This window comes from Sphaeramia orbicularis, chromosome 7 (genome assembly GCF_902148855.1).
Source record: "Sphaeramia orbicularis chromosome 7, fSphaOr1.1, whole genome shotgun sequence".
Classification (NCBI taxonomy): domain Eukaryota; kingdom Metazoa; phylum Chordata; class Actinopteri; order Kurtiformes; family Apogonidae; genus Sphaeramia; species Sphaeramia orbicularis.
This window is the reverse complement of record NC_043963.1, coordinates 9,278,405-9,302,377: the sequence shown is the minus strand read 5'-3', so window position 1 is coordinate 9,302,377 and position 23,973 is coordinate 9,278,405. Positions and strand designations below refer to the sequence as shown.

Here is a 23,973-nt window from a genome sequence, read left to right as displayed (position 1 = left end):
GGGTCTAACTGACGCTGTTTTGCCAAGTAGCTGCTGGGGAAAAACACACTGATGGACTTGGTATGAGTCCAACGGCAAACTGCTGAGGCAGCAGGTCCTCACCTGTCTGTCTGAATCTGTCTGTCTGTATCTGTCTGTCTGTCTGTCTGTATCTGTCTGTCTGTATCTGTCTGAATCTGTCTGTCTGTGTCTGTCTGTCTGTGTTTGTCTGTCTGTATCTGTCTGTCTGTATCTGTCTGAATCTGTCTGTCTGTGTCTGTCTGTCTGTGTTTGTCTGTATCTGTCTGTGTGTGTGTGTGTGTCTGTGTGTGTGTGTGTGTGTGTGTCTGTCTGTCTGTATCTGTGTGTTTGTGTGGGTCTTTTTTCTGTCTGTCTGTGTCTGTCTGTCTTTCTGTTTGTATCTTTTTCTCTGTATCTGTCTGTCTATATCTGTCTGTCTGTCTGTCTGTATCTGTCTGTCTGTGTCTGTCTGTCTGTGTCTGTCTGTATCTGTCTGTCTATCTGTCTGTATTTGTCTGTCTGTCTGTGTCTGTCTGTATCTGTCTGTCTGTCTGTAACTGTCTGTGTCTGTCTGTTTGTATCTTTTTGTCTGTATCTGTCTGTCTATATCTGTCTGTCTGTATCTGTCTGTCTGTATTTGTCTGTCTGTCTGTCTGTATCAGTCTGTATGTCTGTATTTGTCTGTCTGTCTGTATTTGTCTGTCTGTCTGTCTGTCTGTCTGTGTCTGTCTGTCTGTATCTGTCTGTCTGTCTGTATCTGTCTGTCTGTCTGTCTTTCTGTTTGTATCTTTTTGTCTGTATCTGTCTGTCTGTCTGTATCTGTCTGTCTTTCTGTTTGTATCTTTTTGTCTGTATCTGTCTGTCTGTCTGTCTGTATCTGTCTGTTTGTATCTTTTTGTCTGTATCTGTCTGTCTGTCTGTCTGTATCTGTCTGTCTTTCTGTTTGTATCTTTTTGTCTGTATCTGTCTGTCTGTCTGTATCTGTCTGTCCTTCTGTTTGTATCTTTTTGTCTGTATCTGTCTGTCTGTCTGTATCTGTCTGTCTTTCTGTTTGTATCTTTTTGTCTGTATCTGTCTGTCTGTCTGTCTGTATCTGTCTGTCTTTCTGTGTGTATCTTTTTGTCTGTATCTGTCTGTCTGTCTGTATCTGTCTGTCCGTCTGTATCTGTCTGTCTGTCTGTATCTGTCTGTCTGTATCTGTCTGTCTGTCTGTATCTGTCTGTCTGTCTGTCTGTCTGTCTGTCTGTCTGTGTCTGTATCTGTCTGTCTTTCTGTTTGTATCTTTTTGTCTGTATCTGTCTGTCTGTGTCTGTCTGTCTGTCTGTGTCTGTATCTGTCTGTCTTTCTGTTTGTATCTTTTTGTCTGTATCTGTCTGTCTCAGTCTCACAGGTTTTTGTTTTGCTTTTGCTGCTCTCTGTCTTGTTTCTGTCCATGACCCTTCTGAATGCCAGATTTGAACACATCAGGTTCATTTAATGCAGGGGGTCCAACTCATTTTAGTTCAGCTCCACATTAAGACACATTTGATCTGCAGTGGGCCGGACCAGTGAAATAATATCATTCAATATATAATATCATTTGTCAATGTCCAATTGATATGAAATCGATTTATTTTCCTCAAACAATTTTATCTGCTGGCACCATATGATATTTAACGGTCTATCATTTCTCGTCACTTGTCGTTTAGAGTCGTCTTCTGGTCCCCATTCTACCTGGAAACACGGAGACTAAAGTTGGGAGGAAGCAGCGGAGTCCTGTCTGGGATTTATCTGAATTTGATGACGATGAAGATAAAAGATGTAAAAAAAAAAACTAAACTAAAAGTAAGCATTTAGAAAATAACTAAAACTAATAAAAACTAGCAAACCTGCTCTAAAAACGAATTAAAACGAACTGAATTAGAGAGAAAAAAGTCAAAACTAAATAAAACTAAACTATAATAAAAAATCCAAAAACTATTCGAACGTTGCCTCTGATTTAAGGGGTTTTGTCTGAGGTAAAAAGCTTTCCCATCTTTATATACGTCTACAGTTTCTATAAAAATGTCAATAACTCCAGTCATACGCTGATAATGTTCTCAATAAAACACAACTTAAAGCAAACGCAGCTTTTATCGGAATGTTTTTCCACATTTATGGATCAATGGGAACAGCATAGTGGGATTTATTCTGCTTTTATACACATTCCTACAGCAGCTACAAGCATAAAACAGACCTTTTACAGTATTAACACAGATGTCCGAAAAGTTAGGTAATATCAGCATAAATATCAGTGTTTCTGGTGACGATCAGGGGTTTGTATCATGAGGGTCGATCAATAGATGCAGGATATTTTAGTGATACCAGTTTGACCAGGTCCAACAGTGTACTGGGTGGAGTTACCTCAGGGTTTTGACTGTTTTATGAGTGTGTTCAGAATAACAGATAGAGGTGGCATCAGTGTGTGTTACTGGAGGAAAAAGGTGAAAAGGTCTGTGTGTGTGTGTGTGTGTGTGTGTGTCTCAGACATCACACTGAACCCGTACACAGCTGACTGCTGCAGTTTGTCATACTCATGTATTCATGGTCAATGAACAGATTAATGAAAACAGTCAGAGGACAGGACCAATAATTTAGGAGATATTAGGAATTTTGGAATATAATAGTCTGACAGTCAGGTTCCTATGCCCAGAACCCTTTGGTGGTTCATCATGTGCAAATACACAAATATCTGTACTGAGGTTCAGATGTGGATTTAAAAACACCCCCGTCACATAATCCCACCTGCAGCACTGACACTGATGAAGTCCAGGACCACTGGGAACCATGGGGTCACCAGGGCTGTTCTTCACCTTTCTTTCTTTCTTTCTTTCTTTCTTTCTTTCTTCCTCTTTTTTCTTCCTTCCTTCCTTCCTTCCTTTCATTCTTCTTTAACCTTTATTTTTCTGTCTTTCTTTCTTTCTTTTATCGTTCTTCCTCTTTTTATTCTTTCTTTCTTTCTTCCATCCGCTTTTTTTCTTCCTTCCTTTCTTCCTTTCATTCTTCTTTAACCTTTATTTCTTTCTGTCTTTCTTTCTTTTATTGTTCTTCCTCTTTTTATTCTTTCTTTCTTTCTTTCTTTCTTCCATCCTCTTTTTTCTTCCTTCCTTCCTTCCTTCCATTCATTCTTCTTTAACCTTTCTTTCTTTCTTTCTTTCTTTCTTTTTTATTCTTTCTTTTAATTATTTCTTTCTTCTGTCCTGTTTTTCTTTCTTTCTTTCTTTCTTTCTTTCTTCCATCCTCTTTTTTCTTCCTTCCTTCCTTCCTTCCTTCCTTCCTTCCTTTCATTCTTCTTTAACCTCTTTCTTTCTTTCTTTCTTTCTAATTCTTTCTTTCTTCCTTTTATCTTTCTTCCTTTCTTTTTAATTCATTCTTTCTTTCTTTCTTCCTTTCTTTTTAATTCTTTCATTCTTCTGTCCTGTTTTTCTTTCTTTCTTCCATCCTCTTTTTTCTTCCTTCCTTCCTTCCTTCCTTCCTTCCTTTCATTCTTCTTTAACCTTTCTTTCTTTTTAATTCTTTCTTTCTTCTGTCCTGTTTTTCTTTCTTTCTTTCTCTTCCTCCCTTCCTCTCTTTCTTTCTTTCCTTTTTTCATCCTTCTTTTCTTTTTCTCTCCTCCATCCCTCCCTCCCTCCCTCCCTCCCTCTTTTTTCTTTCCTCCCTCTCTTTCTCCCTCCTCCTTCCTTCCTTCCTTCCTTCCTCTCTTTCTTTGGATCTCCTACTGAATCCACTAATCCCTAATCATTGCTTCTCCATGTTTCCACTCTCTCTCTCCACCGTATCACCCTCTTGACATCACGGCTAAACCACCTTCATGTTACTGCAAACCCAGGTTTAAACCAGCTGCTACCTCACTAACCCTTTAATCTCAGCCATGAAACTGACTCCAGATCCGTTTCTCTCTCCATCACTGTCCGACTCTAATCCAACTTCCTGCCTGATGCACAGAAAACCTATCGACTGCCAGAGTCTCACCCCGATTGCTCTGTCTTCTTTGTACTGGAGGAAGGCGTTGGTTGTTCCTTTCTTTGCCATGCGGATCCGAGCCAAGCGCACTTTCTGTCGGACAGAAACACAAAGGAAAACAGCACCGTCAGCACATCACACACAAACAAACACACACACACACACACACACACATATACAGAGGCAGGGTATGGGAGTGCTGAAGTAAAAGAAGCCATCAGACGAACACATTTCCATGAAAACATTAACAGGATAGTATCATTTGGGTCTTTAAAGGTGAAATTTGTCATATTTAACTGCATTTTAGATGAAAAGACCACACATATTTTTGCCAAAATAAATACAAACATGCAAAAATGAATACTTTCTTTCTTTTTTATAATTAGGGATGATCATGGTCCTCTATATTGTAATCGGGTAATTTTAGAGCGCACAAAAAGGGCCAAAAACTAGCAAGCAAAACATGACAGAAATGTGCTAGAGTAAAAGAGTTAAGGTATATAGTGTAGGATTCCACTTGCCATCTCAGACTTTTGTTGTGTTAATTACAATTTTATTTTAGGGACATGAACACCACACCCCTGCAAACTGGGGTCGTGCACCCCAGGAGATAGCAGCAGTTTTGCTGTTCTTTTCTCCTGGTGAGTGCATGCATGTTGGTCCCGTCTTTATTTTACAATTTTTAATTTTTAAAATTTTTTTTTTAACTCTTTCACGCACTGTCCACTCCAGTGGACAGTTATTCTCCAGCTGTTCTCTTGTATATTAATGGGTTTTGTTGTTTTAGTTCCATATCAGCCAACACAGTGGACGCTTATGCACCATCCCATACACTGTAATTCAGATCATTACTGTAACTTTACTGTTCTTGATAAACCTGATCTGCAGTAACATGTTTAACTGTAAATCAATTGTTATTTGTTAGACAAGAAGGGTTTTTTTTGCATATTATTTCCATGAAGGGAGTAATTACTAGCATTAGAATATGTTAAAATGTGAGAAAACATCAGATTAGCAGCATTAAAAATGTTTTTATTTCATTGTTTTCATATCACTTTCTGATATTGGGTTTTAAACACGTTTCTTTACTTCAAAAATTAAGTGCATGGATATTTTTGTAACTCCATAGGAAAAAAAAAACTCGATCGCATTGTTTTTTTCATGGCTAAACACTGAAGAAAAAAATCTTGACTAAGGTTCTCATAATTCGTGCATGAAAAGGTTAATTTCTTAATTTTCTTTATGTCATATTTGAATGAGTATTATGTACCGTTGTGTTAGTGTCATGATTGGCTTTCTGTGGGTTGAGTATGTTTTTTTTTTAATTGCAATGTTCTTTATGTATGTTTGTGGTATGATTGTGGAGTTAGCTAACTGTGATTTTTTAAACATTTTTTTCATTTTTTTAAATTTTTAGCCTCATAAGATGGACTGCATGATTTTTATGTGACATATCGTTTTTGTGTGTGCCAGATTAAACGGAAAAAGAAGGAAAAAAAAAAGATTGTATGGAACGTCTTTCACAACATACATGTACAGCCGCTACACTAGTATGCATATAGACCCATGTAAACCCTTGGTTCATGTTACACACTGTAAATGTTCGGTGTTAATCTTATACAGGGGGAAAAGGGTTTCTGGAAGGAAAGAATGGAATGGGAAATATGCAGGTTATTTCCCATTAACTCTATTTTAGGTTACTGTGTATATTTTGGCTATTTCTGTCATTGCTCCCCTGTATGAGTATGTTTTTGTTTTTTGTTTGTTTTCTTTACATATATAGAAGGTATATACATGATGTAAAATGCTGATAAGATAAGGCTGCCTGAAAAGTAATAAAAAGATAATCCCAAAAAGAAAGAAGAAATTGTGCTAGTAAATACAGTTCTGTGCAAAAGTCTTATTCCATCTTTATCTTTGTTGTTTTCCAAGGCTGAAATAATCATACATATTTATTTCTCATTCTATTTTCTCCAGATGCAACAAGAAAAATACAGGAAATATGTGCAAAGCGTTCAAATACACCCAAAAAAAAAAAAAAAAAAAAAACTCAACTAAATGTGTTGTAAAGGTTAACCCATAAAGACCCAGTGCGACTTTGATGGCAGTTCCAAAAATTATTTTTTTTCTCTATATTTAACTTTTCTTTAGTGATTTATCACCATTTGTTATGGCATTATCCTCTATATTTTGCATTCAATCAGTGAACATCAGGTATTTTCCTATATTTGATTCATTAATTATGTGGATGTTCATAAAAGTGCAGATTAAAGTTGATTATTATGTCTAAAACAGAGAAAACTGAAGAAAAAGTGACTTTTTCAGCAAAATATAGCACTAACTTAAGATAAACCAGGTGTGTCTATCCACTGTCATTGATCCAACTCCATGGTTTTTACTGGTGAATCAGTGTTGTAGAAGATGATGGTGTTTCCATGTTCACTACGGAGCTTCTAAACGTCTAAATGGGTCATATTTGATGACAATGAAAAGATGACAAACTACAATTTACACCAATTATTTACATGTATTGATAGGTTTAGTGGATCAGAAGTTATTACACATTTTAGATCAGTAGATGGTTTGGGTCGTTGATGGCTGTTTGGGTTCTTATGGGTTAAAGTCAGTATTTAGTTTGACCTTTGGCCCTATGACAAGATGCAGCACAAACAATTACAAACATCTGGTGTGTTGAATAAAACCTAGTATAAAACATGAGAAAATTAATGCAATAAATTTCATATTGTCTGAATAAAAGGGTTAAAGATATATTCAATGTAAAGGGGGGGTCACACTAAAAAGCTGTTTTTGTTCAATTTGTTGAATATTTTCTTCTTTTTGTTGTTTATTTTATTCATTTTAGGATTAATTTGTTCATTTATTTAGTTGATGTTTTCTTTTCATTTTGCTGTCATGTTGATTTTTTTTTTTTTCATTTGGGGCTCATTTTGCTTATTTTTGTTCAATTTCTTCTCATATTGTTTGAACAAAAGCATTAAAGACATGTTAAGCGCAAAGGGAGGTCAGACTAAATATGACCACTTTGGTGTATAGAAGCAGTTTTTATCCTTAAAGTTTAGTTTTTCCTGCTGTTCATACGTCACATATATCAGAATAGATCTAAATAAAGAGACAAATGCATATGTGTGGACATTAGAACTATAATAAACCAACAAATATAATGTTGGTCTAAAACTTTTACACAGGTGCTCACAAGTAATTATCAAAAATATGTAATAAAAGTTAGAAATATCAGTGAAGTGTAGACAGAAAGGACCACAGTATGTATTTAGTGCTACTTTAATAATCTGACCTTAATGAATATCAATAAAAACTCCTTCAGTTCCTCTAAGGTCAGACATTAGCTAACATTAGCTAGCTTAGCACACTGTTGTCAGCAAACTACAAAAAATATGTCTGAAACCAGTCTTAGTTGTGTTTCTTTTACATAGTTACAGTATTTATTCAGCCTTGAATCATTCACAATAACCAAACTTAAAGGAAACATGAATAAATTAACCCTTAAGATTAAAAAATGCTGAACTGTCTTTGTTTGCTAAAATCTGTGTGCTAAATGAGCTAACATTAGCTTAGCTAGCTTCTCATGTTAGGGTTTTCATTATTGTTATCACATCAAATTTCCAGTTGTTTCTTTTAGAATATATTTTTGATAACATTTAAAACACCTTACTGCCACTTTGGTTTGCAGAACCTTTTTTTTCCCCTTGAAACTTTATTTTTTCCTGTTGTTCATACTCACATATATCAGATTGGATCTAAATACGCAGACAAATGCATCTGTGTGGACATTAGAACTGTAATAAACCAACAAACAGAATGTTGGACTTGGACTTTTACACAGGTACTCACAAGTAATAGTCAAATATATGTAATATTAGTTAATAGTTACATCTGTGTGCTAAATGAGCTAGCATTAGCTTAGTTAGCTTGTCATGTTAGGGTTTTCATTATTGTTATCACATCAAATTTCCAGTGGTTTCTTTTAAAATATAATAAACCAACAAACAGAATGTTGGACTAAGACTTTTACACAGGTACTCACAAGTAATTATCAAATATATGTAATATTAGTTAATAGTTACATCTGTGTGCTAAATGAGCTAGCATTAGCTTAGTTAGCATCTAATATCAGGGTTTTCATTATTGTTATCACATCAAATTTCCAGTTTTTTCTTTTAGAAAATATTTCTGATAACATTTAAAACACCATACTACCAGTTTGGTTTGTGGAACATTTATTTCCCTTGAAACTTTATTTTTTCCTGCTGTTCATACTTCTCATGTATCAGATTGGATCTAAATACACAGACAAATGCATATGTGTGGACATTAGAACTATAATAAACCAACAAACAGAATGTTGGACTTGGACTTTTGTGCAGGTACTCACAAGTAATTGTCAAATATATGTAATATTAGTAAAATAGTTACATCTGTGTGCTAAATGAGCTAGCATTAGCTTAGTTAGCCTGTCATGTTAGGGTTTTCATTATTGTTATCACATCAAATTTCCAGCTGTTTCTTTTAAAACATAATAAACCAACAAATGTATGTTGGACTCAGACTTTTGCGCAGTGTCGTATGTCATCAACATTAATATAACATCAAACTAAACCGACTGAAAGACAGTTTATGTCTGACCTGCTGTGCTCTCATCTTGTCGGCTCGTTGGTTCTGGTGGTAGATTCGGCTGAAGTTGGAAACGATGACGGGGACAGGCAGGGCGATCACCAACACACCACTGAGCGAGCAGATTGAACCGAAAATCTTCCCTGCGATGGTGTTTGGAACCATGTCACCATACCTGCAAGAGGAAAAAGATAGCTTTAATTCAAACATTCACAAAAATGTTTCTGTTTTCTACATTTGGTTGTTGTAGACCAGTCCTCTGACAGTCACTGCAGGTGTGTGTGCACTAGTACCTCAGTGCCATTTGTTGAAATTTACAACAGACTGATGAATGAAGTGTTGAGTTTGTTTTAACCCATAAATACCCAGTGTTACTTCTGTAGCAGTTCCCATATGGATTTTTTCTCTATTTTTAACCTTTCTCAAGTGATTTATCACCATTTATTCTATTATCATCCTCTGTACTTTGTATTTTTAAGTGCAAATCAGGTATTTTTCTATATTTAATTCACTGATCATAAAACCCACCTGTTGTCCTTGGCTTTTTAACGCTCTTGCAATATTGACATTTTGTTTCTGTTTTTATATTTCAACTGTTTGAGTTTATTGTATCTTAATTGTTTTTCTAAATTTTTTATTGTGCTTTTAGTCTTCTGTACAGCACTTTGGTCCTCTGTGGTTGTTTTAAAATGCTTTATAAATAAAACTGGATTGGATGGGATCATGTAGATGTTCATAAAAGCTCAGATTAAAGTTGGGGATTATATCAAAAACAGAGAAAACTGAAGAAAAAGTGACTTTTTCAATAAAATCTATCATTAACTGAACATAAACCCAGTGTGTCCATCCACTGTCACTGATCCAACTCCATGGGTTTTACTGGTGAATCAATGTTGTAGAAGATGATGGTGTTTCCACGGTAACTACGGAGCCTCTGAACGTCCAAATGAGTCATATCTGATGACCATGAAAAGATGAAAAACTGTATTTTACACCAATTATTTCATGTATTGATAGAATTAGTCACAGTTTAGATCAGTAGATGAATTTTGGTCACCGGTGGATGTTTGGGTTTTTATGGGTTAAAAGTTCAATAAAGTATTTTAACAGCACAAATATAGTACATTAAAATGAAGTTTCTTACTAAACAGGAACATTTCTACTTAGTAAATGAAAATAAAGGCCTGGAACCTTCTACAGCTATGGTGAATAAAAGTCATGTACTCTATTTTAGGAAATACATTTGGATTTATTTGTTTCGACACATCAGATTATGTGGTAAAATATGAGCAAATGTAGATATTCTGATGAAATTGACAATGAAGTTGTTGCCATGACAACCTGTTACATTGTCAAAGTAGCATCTGCAGTGAAAAACAATGTACCAGGTACCGAAAAAATGAGTAGAATAGTGGAGTCGAGCAGGTACAATGAGGTAGAAAAGCACCGTTTTTCTTTTAGGCCATAAAAGATTTAAGGATTGTTGAACTCCTTGACAGTCAGGAGAGTTTTCAAGAGCGACCAAAGCTGGAAAAGTTGGGGGTAAAAAGTTCTTTTTCTACTATATTTCCAGCAGAACAGACCCTTCACAGCAGGTGGACTCACTTAGTTCACAGAAGTTCTATTCTGGTTAAAGCCTTTATTTGAATCTCTTTATTTGGTGTCTGTGTGAATAATGTAAGCACAGCTGCAGACGGAAAACTGAAGTCCACATTAAAAAAGTGAAAGCACAAAAATAATCATTTGAAAGACATGTTTGTGTGTAAAGTGAACAGAATCTCATCTCATCTTAACAAACCATAAAGGCCAGTAAACCATTCTTTGGATACTTTTAATTTATTGCAGCTTTTACATTGTGTTTGTCTTTAAATCTTTTTTTTTTCTTCCCTTCTTGCATGTTTTAACTGACAAACCCATGACTTACAGGTGGCCTTCTGTCTTTTACTATTTTTCTATTTCAAATCCATTTTCAAAACATCCGGTTTTGTCTTGTTACCATGGAAACGCCTACAGTGTCAGCGTTAGCTGTCCTTATGTGGGAGGAGCTAATAAGACTACAAAATAGGTCACATGTTACTGCTATCCATTCCATTTCATTTCATTGTTTGTTTACCATTTTCCTTAGACTCATGCTGTCGTTATGTAACTTTCATTTATATCTTTTTTTTTTTTTTTTTTTTTACACGTGCATATGTAAAAAAAAAAAAAAGAAAGAAACAAGTGGTTCCAGGCACAACAAACCACGCCCCTCACACATATTGTATTTTATTTTGACATCGATTCAGCTGATGTCATCATGTCTATGCGTGTGCTGATGTCAGCATATCAATTGCCTCTATATACACGTTTGAAGTAAATTGAAACTAAATTGATGTTTTTAAAAAAACATTTGAAATTTCACCCATTATAAGTAAATGGGAGGAAAAAAAAGATTTTAAAAATTCATTAAAATTTAAACTTTGACCTACTTTTCTCAAAATGTGATCAGATCTATTTAGAGTCACTGGCAATCTATAAACCAAATTTGGTATGAATTCAACCAGTAGTTTTGCTGCCAGAGTGTTAACAAACAAAGCAACAAACAAACCCAACTGAAAACAAAACAAAAAATAATAATAATAATAATTTGAAGTAAACTGAAACAAAATGTATGTTTTTATAGACATTTGAAATTTCACCCATTATAAATAAACGGGAGAAAAAAATTATTTAAATAATTTATAAAAAGTTTGACCTACTTTTCCAAAAATGTAATCAGATCTATTTAGGGTCACTGGCAATCTATAAACCAAAATTCAATGAATTCAACCAGTAGTTTTGCTGCTAAAGTGTTAACAAATAAAACAAACCAAACCGAAAACAACACCCCTCGCCTCCCCTTTGGGGGGTGGGGTAATAAATAATAAATCAGATTAACCTGTATACATGTGTAAAGACATCGGAGTAAAGGGGAGAAATAGGTGTGTTAATCTGATTTCTCCTAATCAGATTCCTGCCATTATCCGATAAAGCCAATCAGATTATCCTGTTTACACGATCACTGGAATAAACGGATAACCCCAGAAATCAGATAATGATCGGAATATTGGTGTGAATGTAAACAGGCTCAATAAAAGGAAGTTTTCCAAAGATTCAAAAAGAAATCCGATTATGGACTGAAGCGTCTAAACCAGTGTTTTTGATTATTGCGTTTCTAAAGTGCATGTAAACGCATCAGATCCGATTATTACAGTTATCTGCGTACTCCCAGTTATGGGGTATTTATGATCGTGTAAACAGACTCAGTTAAAGAGCATATATGTGAAACTCATAAGTACAGTAATAATAGATATTTATGTAATTACTCTCCACCTCTGCAGATACTGTACATTGTCTTGCAGCTAAGTGTCGGCGTGCGCGCACACACACACACACACACACACACACACACACGTAAACTGATTGCTGGTTGTAGCCTTTTGTGGCCTTCACCTTCCATTGTGCTCAGCCATAAATCACAGGTACTGAGACGAGGAAGAGGAGGAGGAGGAGGAGGAGGAGGAGGAGATTAGAGTGGGCAGGACGCCAGGAGCAAACCCCCTTTAAAGCTGCACTCATCCACATTTTATTGTAAACCTGGCTGTCAACGTCTTTTACTCTCTACTACTGTACCCTTTCGCCATAAAGCGTCGATTTTTCCGTAAATCTACCTTGAGGGGGAACTTAAACGCATCACGCTGCTCGTGCTCATAAAGAAAACATTCCATCTTAAACATACAGCCTTTGGTTTCCTCTTCTTGGTGATTAAACCATTCATAGTGTGAGATTAATTCCCACTTTTCTCAGGTGGGTTAAGCCTCACTGTGGGATTACAGTCTTTATATTCAGATATGCAAATGGAGTCGGACTGAACGGCGAATCAGATGTACACCTAATGAACTGAAACTCTACGGATTACGTCGGAACACTTCGGAGAATAAGGCCGCGACCCTGTCTGCTGCGGTAATGCTCGTATCTGTCAAGTTTGAAGCACAGAACAAATGTTTTATTCTCCATCTTCTGTGTGGGTTAACCCATAAAGACCCAGTGCTGCTTTGGTGGCAGTTCGCCAGTCATTTATTAATTTCTTAAGTGATTCAACGCCATTTCTTATCAAATAAATGTCCGTATTTTGCATTTTTCCTGTGAAAATCAAGTATTTTCCAATATTTAATTCACTAACGATATAGATGTTCATAAAAGCTCAGATAAAAGTTGAGGGTTATTATAACAAAAACAGAGAAAACTGAAGAAAAAGCAACTTTTTTGTCAAATAAATGAAGTGTTGAGTTTGTATTAACTCATGAAGACCCAGTGTTACTTTGGTGGCAGTTCCCAAGTAATTTATTAATTTCCTAAGTCATTCAACACCATTTAGTATCATCAAATAAACCTCTGTATTTTGCATTTTTCCGGTGAAAATCAACTGTTTTCCTATATTTAATTCACTGATCATCTAGATGTTCATAAAAGCTCAGATTAGAGTTGAGGATTATTATATCAAAAACAAGTGAAAACTGAAGAAAAAATGACTTTTTTTTTTTGTTAAATATATGCAGTGTTGAATTTGTATCAACCCATAAAGACCCAGTGTTACTTTTGTGGCAGTTCCCATATGGATTTTTTCTCTATTTTTAACCTTTCGTAAGTGATTTATCACCATTTATTCAATTATTATAATTCATACTTTAGATTTTTTACATACAAATCAGCTATTTTCCTCTGTTTAATTTATTAATCATAGAGATGTTCATAAAAGCTCAGATCAAAGTGACTTTTTTGTCAAATCTGTCATTAACTGAACATAAACCCAGTGTGTCCATCCACTGTCATTGATCCAACTCCATGGGTTTTACTGGTGAATCAGTGTTATAGAAGATGATGATGTTTCCATGGTAACTACGGAGGCTCTGAACATCCAGATGAGTCATATGTGATGACCATGAAAAGACGAGAAATTGTATTTTACACCAATTATTTACATGTATTGATAGGAATAATGGATCGACAGGTATTAAACAGTTTAGATCAGTAGGTGGTTTTGGTCGGTGGTGGATGTTTGGGTTTTTATGGGTTAATCCAGGCGTTTAGATGTCCACTACTGACAGGCCTTTTCCCCTAGAATGTGCTCGCCCATCCTATTTTTCTCCATTCTATCCTGTCAGTGAAGCCTTTTACATCAGCAGCAGAATTCAGTGGCAGTAAAGGTTATTTTTTTCTAAACTTTTCTCCATTGTGTGGCTTGTTGGACCGTTACATACAAGAGCTGCGAGTTTCTTTTTCCAAAACTGCACATCTAAAGCATAAATAAAGCAATGTGAAGTAGCATAGTGTGTACCCAGGCCACCCTGCCTCACAGAAAGTATTTTCATTTGCACCTACACTGCAAATCCAATTATGTTTTGTAATAAACATAATGATCCCACAGCATCAGCCAATGTAATGATATATATACTAGCAAGAGTGCACTGTAATTAAATTTTTTTAAAAAGTCATGGATGAATGTGAAAACTTATGCTCCATCAACACTAATGTGGATATCCTGCAAAACAGGAATTTTTTTCAACACAAAAATTGCATCCCAAAAAACAGGGAAAGTGTGGAGACTGGAAAATGATGGTGTCTCACCCTTTTTTGTTCATGTCTATTATGCGTTTGTGTAATGAAGCTACACTTGAATCATTAAATCCACTGTATGACCTGTAGAAGATGGAGGACACCACCGATACCTTTGGAAGACAGACCAGACCAGCATTATGGGCAAATCCACAACATGTAAAGAATACACTTCCACAAACACGACCAACACTTAAAGGGGTGATATTTTGCTTTTTTAAATGGAATTATGTATTTTCAAACATTTCCCTGTGGTCTACGTAAACTGTAAATGCTCTGCTTGGGTCTGAATTCTTCATTATTTCAACTCCACAGGTCCATCTTCGACCCTATTTTGGAGGGTGCCTTCACACTGCGTATCCGAGTCCGTATCGTACTTGGATGCGATCACACTTTTCCCACAGATGTAGCGTTCATAAACACGTACCGTGACCCTTTCCCTGAGTACGAGTGGGTGTTACAGGGCTGAAATGGTAGGTGGTGGTGGGGAAGGAATTCTGTCGTCATCCAACAAACGCAGAAGTCAGAAGAAGACAAACCCTTACGTCATCAACCAAGCGACTGTTCTGCACATTTGTTTACAACACTTGACTATCTGTTATCCTGTTTGAGGCAAAGTGAAGAAGAGTGACCTTCGTTGTCCCTGATATATCAAAGAGTGTTTCGGTCGATAAGACGAGCCTGTACCGTGCAGATCCCAGGCTTTTTCAGGAGACAACAGGAGCGCCATCTATGGTCTCGTGGTGATTAGGTCTCTTCCGTTCTCGGGCATGGATCGCTTTCACTCTGCAACGTACCATGCTGGAAGCCTGACAGTCCGTACCCAGGACTACTTCCTCAGCTGGACTCAGCTGGATGGAACGATTACATTCACATTGATAAAATTAAGCGGACTTTGGGGTCAAACGGACTGGGGTACACAGTGTGAAAGCGCTAGGGATGGGAATCGTTAAATTCCATTATCGATATTGCTTATCGATCCGATTCCTTATCGATTCTCTTATCGATTCTCATTGGGTGAGGGAATAAAAGAGTACAAACGGGTGTGTTTGCATTAACTGTCTTTTATATTTCCATCTCTGCACAGAAAATACAACATATACAGTATGTACAAATAATAATAACAGATGACGCTGGGCCGGTTCAGGGGGGGGTCATACAGTGAAAGTAAAACTAAAGACTCTTTACTAATTCCTCTATTGCCGCATTTCTACTACGTGGAACCAGTTCAACTCGGCTCGGCTTATCTCCCGTTGTTGTGCACTTCATTTCCTTTCCCGTCTTACCTTTGGAAACTTGTATTTGAGGAGTTACGACGTTTGTGGCCCGAACCGGAACCGGCCCGGTGTTCACTCTGCCGCTACATTCACAAGCGCTGCTGAGAATCAAATATGTGACATTCCTGTAAATGAATCACATGCTGTGGACAAATGTTTGAGGATATTGGAGGGATTCCACCCTTCTGAAGACATGGAAGCTTTGACAGTGTTCCAGTGGACCTGGTGTCGTCTTTTTAGACCGTTTCTCCCTCAACACCATGTTGGCTACGTTCTGACCAAAACAATGCAGCGTACATGTGACGTCATCGTGCGTGCACAACGAAGGCGGAATCGTTAAGCAGGCAGGCAAACAATTCCAAGGAATCGAGCTACTGGGAACGGGTTCTCAATTCCCATCCCTAGAAAGCGCCCTAAGTAATGACACCAGAAAGGTGGTTTGGAGCACTGGTCCTTTAAATGCAAATGAACCACTTCAGGCCCCACCCCCTCCAGGTTGTTGGCTGTGCTGCTCTGTCCCGTTCAACCAACAACTGAACATTTTAGGTAATCAACTCCAAGTTTGGACATATTTTCAGTTTTTACCACAACTGCTGCTACTGATAAAGAATTATGTCGAACTCAGAGAAATGTTCGTCTGAAGTCTTGACCTGATATGTGCAAATGTTGTGACATAACTAGTTATAAACGTAGCAAATTAGGAAGGAATTAAAACAGGTTGTAGAAATCCACTTGATTTTTGCCAAAATGAATATAAAGATAGTTTTGCAGCACCTGGAGGGTTCAAATTCAAACTGTATGAACTATTTGGGTCCAAATACACAAATAAATGAACCAAAGACTAATAAAAGTGGGTTTAGAGAAATATGAGCCCTTTAAAAAAACACAAGTTTACAACTGAACTCCACCTTCATGACATATTAAAGCAGGGGTGTCAAACTCATTTTAGTTCAGGGGCCATATTCAGCTAAATTTGATCTGCAGTGGGCCTGACAAGAAAAATAATAACATAATAACCTATAAATAATGACAACTCCAAATTTTTGTCTTTGTTTTAGTGTAAAAACCCCCCCATAAAATTATGAAAATACTTACTTTTATAAACTATGCAGAAAAAAAAACAAAACAAAACGGAAAAAACTGATATTTAATTTAAAAAACGTAAGAAAATTTTGTGCAATTTTAACAATATTATTCCTCAACTTCTCATTTGTCCATGTGCGTTATGGATCAGATCTACAAAGACACTAAACACTGAGGAACAGGCAGAAAAATTGTTAAAAATTGTGCTTAATTTTCTTTAGACATTTCAGGTTGTTCAGGTTATTCACATTTTAGTGTTACAGGATAATTTGAAAATGTAAATATTTTCATAATTTAATGTTATTTTTTGCACTAAAACAAAGAAAAAAATTAAGTTGTTAATTCTAGATTTTTTTTTTTTTGTGCTTAATTCAAGATTTTTTTTACTTAATTGAAGATTTTTTTTTTTTTTTTGCTTAATTCAAGACTTTTTTTAACTTAATTGAAGATTTTTTTTGGCTTAATTCAAGATTTTTTTGCTAAATTTGAGAATTTTTTTGGCTTAATTGAAGAGTTTTTTACTTAATTGAAGATTTTTTGGGGGTTAATTGAAGATTTTTTTTACTTAATTGAAGATTTTTTTTTTTTAGCTTAAAATAATTTTTTTTTTTTTTTTTTTTTGCTTACTTCAAGATTTTTTCCTTAATGCAAGCTAATTTTTTTTTTCTTAATTCAATTTAAAACTGTGGAATTTTTGCACTTGGCAAAAACATCCCAGGGGCTGAACTGGATCCTTTGGCGGGCCACATTTGGCCCCCTAACTGCATGTTTGACACCCTTGGATTAAAGCGTCTACATCTGGTACATCCACTATTATCCACAGTGTCCATCATCAACTGTGGTCACAAACTCCACAACTGTCCAGAAATATAATATGAAGCTGTTGCATTGTTTTTCAGAAACTTCATTTCAGGAGTCCGATTCAAATTTAGGTAAAAGTTAAAGTATGTTTTTAAAGAATGTTTTTTTTTTTACCATTTGGCCTGAACCGCAGGGATAAGTACAACAAATTAACTCTTGTTCAGTGTTCATCTGCCTGAAAGTGAAAAACGACAAACCATCCTTTACAGTTTGGTCTAATTATGTTCCTGGTGGGATGAGGCTAATTGCTGGGATCTGTGGGAACGCTGAACAGTTTTCCTCTGTGAGCTGAAAGCATTCTAGTCAGCTTTTCCTCATTATTGGCATGTGATCGATGGGGATAACAGAGGGAGCCGTGAGGAACAGAACTCATGTGTAACCACCGGCAGAAAGAGCTCGGACAAATCGACCGATGTGTCAGACTCGGACTAAACGGGACGGAAAAATCTGTGCAACGCCGACCGAACCACCACTAAACCTGCATCTCCTGAGGTTTGGTTTTCAATAGTTGTTTTCAGCTCCTGTCCGATCAGAGCCGGTCGCATAAAAACTGGATTTACTGGAAACACTAAATGAAGGACAGACGCATTGATTAGAGAAAAAAAACTAAACAAAACAGAAGCTACAAACTTCGACTTTAACTTCAATAATAGTGGACTGAAATGGAGCGCTTTTTCATAATAAGACTGTCGTTATAACTTCAACTCAGCATCTTTTACAGTGTTTACAACTTGCACTACCAGTCAAAAGTTTGGACTCACCTCATTTAAATGATGTGACATGGACCACAGATGGCCAACAAGTGCTCAGCATCACTGGGAACTCCTTCAAGACTTTTGGGAAACATGTCACCTCATGAAACTCAACGACAGAATGCCAAAAATGTGCAAAGCAGTAATAAAAGCAAAATGTGGCTAGTTTGAAGAATCTAAAATATAAAACATACTTTGAGTTATGTCACACTTTTTTTTAACTCCATAATTCCATGTGATCATTCATAGTTTTGATGCCTTCAGTGAGAATCTACAATGGAAACAGTCATGAAAATAAAGAAAAACCAGGTGAGCCCAAACTTTTGACTGATACTGTTTTTCATCTTATGTTGTTTCCATCTTGTGTCTCATTTTGTTTTCCTTGTTACATCGTTTCCATCTAGTTACATAGTTTTTGTAACATCTTTTACATTGTTTTCGTCTTGCTTCATTGTTTTTGTTTTATTGCATCTTATGTTTTTTTCAATGTTACATTAGTCGTTTTTCCATTAGGCAAATTTTTATGCACAAGTTATTTTCACACAATTTGAGGGTTAATGGAAAACAACAATTTTCCAATCCAATCCAACTTTATTTATAAAGCACTTTAAAACAACCACTGTGGACCAAAGTGCTGCACAGAAGACTAAAAGCACAATAACAATTAATAAAAGCATTTAAAAGAACATTAAAATCTCATAAAAATAGATAAATAAAACAAGTTAAAATATAAAAACAGAAACAAAATGCCAACATTGCATGAGTGTTAAAAGGCCAAGGAGAACAGGTGGGTTTAAAGAAGAGATTTAAAAACAGGCAACAAATAATTTTGCCAAAACTTTTGTTTTTTGATGAAAAGTTTTTGCACTTGCAAGACGTGGTTTTTTGGGTGTAGTGAAATTGGTATATTGTGTAAAACTGCAATGAAAAGACCTTTATGCGCAACTAGCGTCATGTGAACAAAAAAACCTCGGATGTTACAAGTGAAGAAGAAAAGTTAAAAAAAAAAACATGGTGCAGTATGTGTGGACACGAGGAAACCAAATCGTTTTTTAAAAATTTGGTACACGATAGAGCATTCTAGATTTAAAAAACAACAGGGAAATACAAGCATTTTCCAGGACCTAGAGGGCGCTATGAGAAAAATATGAATATATCTGTAAATCAACGTGATGTTTATATTTGTTGCGATGTTTATGGAATGACTTCTCATCACATTTGTGATTTAATGGGAAAAGTGACATTACACACATCTGTTTTTTCGACATTTGGTAAATATCGGTAAAATTTTGCGCATTTTTGGGAAACATGTCACCTCATGAAACTCAACGACAGAATGCCAAAAATGTGCAAAGCACTAATAAAAGCAAAATGTGGCTAGTTTGAAGAATCTAAAATATAAAACATGCTTTCAGTTATGTCACACTTTTTTTAACTCCATAATTCCATGTGTGTACATTCATAGTTTTGATGCCTTCAGTGAGAATCTACAATGGAAGTAGTCATGGAAATAAAGAAAAACCAGGTGAGCCCAAACTTTCGACTGGTAGTTTATGTCTTCGATACGGTGGCCCAGAGGTGCAACAGCCCAAAAAATTTTACACTGTAAGAAAAAAAAGAGAACAGCCCAAAAAAAATATACACTATAAGCAAAAAAAGAGAACAGCCCAAAAAATTATAAAGTATAAGAAAAAAAAGAGAAAAGCCCAAAAAATTGTACACTAAGAAAAAAAAGAGAGCAGCCCAAAAAATTATCCACTATAAGAAAAAAAAGAGAAAAGCCCAAAAAATTATACACTGTAAGAAAAAAAAAGAGAACAGCCCAAAAAATTATACACTGTAAGAAAAAAAAGAGAACAGCCCAAGAAATTATACACTATAATAAAAAAAGAGGACAGCCCAAAAAATTATCCACTATAAGAAAAAAAGAGGACAGCCCCCAAAATTATTCATTATAACAAAAAAAGAGAACAGCCCAAAAAATTATCTACTATATATTTTTAAACAACTATTTTTAGTGCACCAACCTCCAATACCGGTGGGTTACTTTGTTAGTATTAGCCACATTAGCTCAAGGCCTTACAATTTTTTAGCCTATGCTTTCATTTTTCTGGTGGCCTTAATTTTAAAGCAAGAGACCTTTTGGGTAAACAGCGCCCCCTTAATTAAAAAGGTGGATGATGCTTTTTTTTCTCCTGATGGTGGATAATTTTTTGGGCTGTTCTCTTTTTTTTCTTATAGTGGATACTTTTTTAGGCTATTCTCTTTTTTTCCTTATAGTGGATAATTTTTTGGACTGTTCTTTTTTTTTTTTTCTTATAGTGGATAATTTTTTGGGGTGTTCTTTTTTCTCTTATAGTGGATACATTTTTAGGCTGTTCTCTTTTTTTTCTGATAGTAGATAATTTTTTGGACTTCTCTTTTTTTTCTTATAGTGGATAATTTTTTGACTGTTCTCTTTTTTTCTTATAGCTGTTCATTTTTCAATTTTCCAATGTTACATTAGTCACCTTTCAATTAACCCTCAAATTGCATGAATATAACTTGTGTATAAAAATTTGCCTAATGTGAAAATGACAATTTTGCCAAAACTCTCAATGAAAAGTTTTAGAGCTTGCAAGAGGTAGTTTTTCGGGCGTAGCGAAACTGATATATCGTGCAAAACTGCAATGGAAATACCTTTTTGTGCAACTAGAGTCATGCGAACAAAAAACCCTGGATGTTGATAAATGTTACAAGAGAAGAAGAAAAGTTTTACAGCAAACATGCCAGGGTATGTGTGGACACACAAGGAACCGTTTTTTAATTTAGTACAGGATTCATAACAACAGGGAAATACGAGCATTTTCCAGGACCTAGAGGGCGCTATGAGAAAAATATGAATATATCTGTAAATCAATATGATGTTAATATTCGTTGCCGTGACAAAACTGATGTTACACACATCTGTTGTTTCGACATTTGGTAAATATCGGTAAAGTTTTGCGCATACGTCCAATGAAAAAGTGACTACTGTTTTCATCTGGTTACATTTGTTTCATTTTCATATTGTTACATAGTGTTTATTTGGTTACATCTTTTTGGTTGTTTTATCTTGTTACATTGTTGTGTTCCTTTTTTTTTTTTTTTTTTTTTTACCATTTTCATCTTATTACATCGTTTTCTTTCGTGTCTCATTTGCTTTCATCGTTACATTGTTTTCATCAAGTTTATATTTTCATCTTGTTTCATAGATTTTATCTGGTTACATTTTTTTTTTTTTTGCATAAATGCATACATGTTATCTGAGTAAAATTTTCTTCAATTTGAGTAAATTTTACTCAAATTATGCAATATGTGTGAAAATCATCAACATAATATGAAAAATCCACTAAGGTACAGATACCTGAAAACCCTACTTAAACACAGAGATAAAGTTTTTATACTTATTTCACCTTATTTTGTTTTTTTTTGCATCTTAAACAGTAAACTTAGTGAGTAACTCCAATAATATAATGGTCATATAAATCCATCTGCTTATTCTATTTGTCTTGTGGGCTTTACAGTCAAATAATTATAAATCTGCGTTCATGGTGAATTGTGAAGTGATCCAGATGCTGACAAACATTTGGATGTAGATCTGTGGAACGCTGACAGACAGATGGAGGACAAACTCATAAAGTGTGCAGCCACAGAGCCGCTGACAGCCGGATGAGTTCAGTGGAGGATGGAAATGTGAACGTAAATGAAGATTGGACGGGCAGACCGCCGACTGGAGCATCCGCCAGCTGTTAACACACACCATGCAGCTGGAACATCATTAGCTGCTGCTTTATGGAGCTTTATGGGATGTAAAGTTTCACTGTGAGCTTTGGAAAAGGAGAAACAAACCAGAAAACTACGCTCCCAGGACGACGTTCATCAGGTAAAATCAACCGGTCGAGGCAGGAATGTGTGTGTACGACAACCATGGGATTATTCTAATAAAAGCATAAAGTAAAAAGAAAAGGTTTGTTGGGGGTTTTTTTTTGTTTTTTTTTTTTTAAATCTCATACTCAGACTCAGTTTTATTGTCATTCGATCAATGGTACATGAGAGAATGAAATGTAGTTACCCAGGTCTCAGTTTGTAGCATAAGAACACAAGTAAAAGAGTAAGAATACAATCTAAAATAGATCTAATATATCAATAATACATGAATCTATAAATCTATTTCTATAGTTAAAACAGAAACAAGCAAACAAGTAAAGAAGGCTGTACAGTCCTATGAAAATGTCTCAGTCCAACATTATGTTTGTCAGTTTATTACAGTTCTAATGTCCACACATATGCAGTTGTCTCTGTACTTAGATCCAATCTGATATATGATAAGTATGAACAGCAGGAAATACTATAGTTTAACCCTTCGGTATCCGGGTGCGCCTTTTAGGCACACTTTTCACTTCGTTTTAAAAAACTTCATATTATTTTTCACAGTTTAAATAAGGTTAGAATTCAAAAGTTGTTCATTTTTGCATGATCTTTAAAATTCTGGCCACCGACTAAAATTTGCATGTTGTAAACAAAAGAAAATTACAAGACTAGCATCTGTCTCCTAAGTGTGCCTAAAATGCACTATTTCTTCTATTTGATCTGTATGATTAGGGCTGACCTTGATTTACAAAAATAAAATCAAATTAGAGCAGAAAAATAAATTCATTTATAATATTTAATAGTTTGATTTCTAGGTGTGCATTTTACGCACACTTGGTGACAGATGCTAGTATTTTTGAACATTTGACCCAGCACCAAAAATAATAATGCAAATTAACCGATGTTGGAGTTAATCATTGACATATGCCAGGATGAAAAAATCAAATAATATGTGATCCACTTTTTATGTAGTATATTAGAAAAAAATATTTTTGTGTGTTTTTTGCATTAAAAAAAATGGTTTGTTTACATTACAAATACGACATTTAAAGGGTTAAAAAAATGTGACAATTATTGAGTATTTGGTATTTTTATTTACGGCTCAAGTTGATGAAATAGAAAAAAGTGTAAAAGAATTAAAAACAAACTGTATGACTTTTTTTTTTTTTTTACATTATTCCACAAGTGTGCGATAAAGGCACACTTGGTGCTTAGTAAGGGCCTTGCTGGACGGGATACCGGAGGGTTAAGGACAAAAACAGCTTCTATAAACCACAGTGGTCATATTTAATAAAATTTAACAAAAATAAGCAAAATGAGCCACAAATTAAAAAAAAAAAAATCTGAAAACATCAACAAAAGGAACAAATTAATCCTAAAATGAATAAAATAATCGACAAAAAGAAGAAAATAATAAACAAACTGAACAAAAATGAACAAAAAAAGTTTTCATTCAACAGCTTCTATGAACCACAGCGCTCATATTTAGTGTGACCTTCCTTTACATGTATCATTTATCATGACTGTTCTACAAACCAAAGTGGTCGTATGGTGTTTTAAATATTATCAGAAATATATTCTAAAAGAAACAACTGGAAATTTGATGCACTAACAATAATGAAAACCCTAGCATAAGATGCTAACTAAACTAATGTTAGCTCATTTAGCACACAGATGTTAGCAAACAAAGACAGTTCAGCATTTTTTTTTAGCCTAGGAGTTAATTTATTCATGTTTCCTTTAAGTTTGGTTATTATGTATCATTCAAGGCTGAATAAATACTGTAACTACATAAAGGAAACACAACTAAGACTGGTTTCAGGCATATTTTTCATAGTTTGCTG

At 35.2% G+C, this 23,973-nt stretch overlaps 1 protein-coding gene across 1 annotated transcript in view; it reads right to left on the bottom strand.

The window, feature by feature from the left end:
- Nucleotides 1–23,973, bottom strand: part of kcnd1 (potassium voltage-gated channel, Shal-related subfamily, member 1) — a 192,862-nt gene that overhangs the window by 18,188 nt on the left and 150,701 nt on the right. Inside the window, exons 6-7 of the mRNA XM_030139724.1 lie at nt 8,644–8,806; nt 3,991–4,074 (exon numbers count right to left, since the gene is read on the bottom strand). Coding sequence (XP_029995584.1) covers nt 3,991–4,074; nt 8,644–8,806 — 247 coding nt within the window. The remainder of the gene's footprint in view (nt 1–3,990; nt 4,075–8,643; nt 8,807–23,973) is intronic.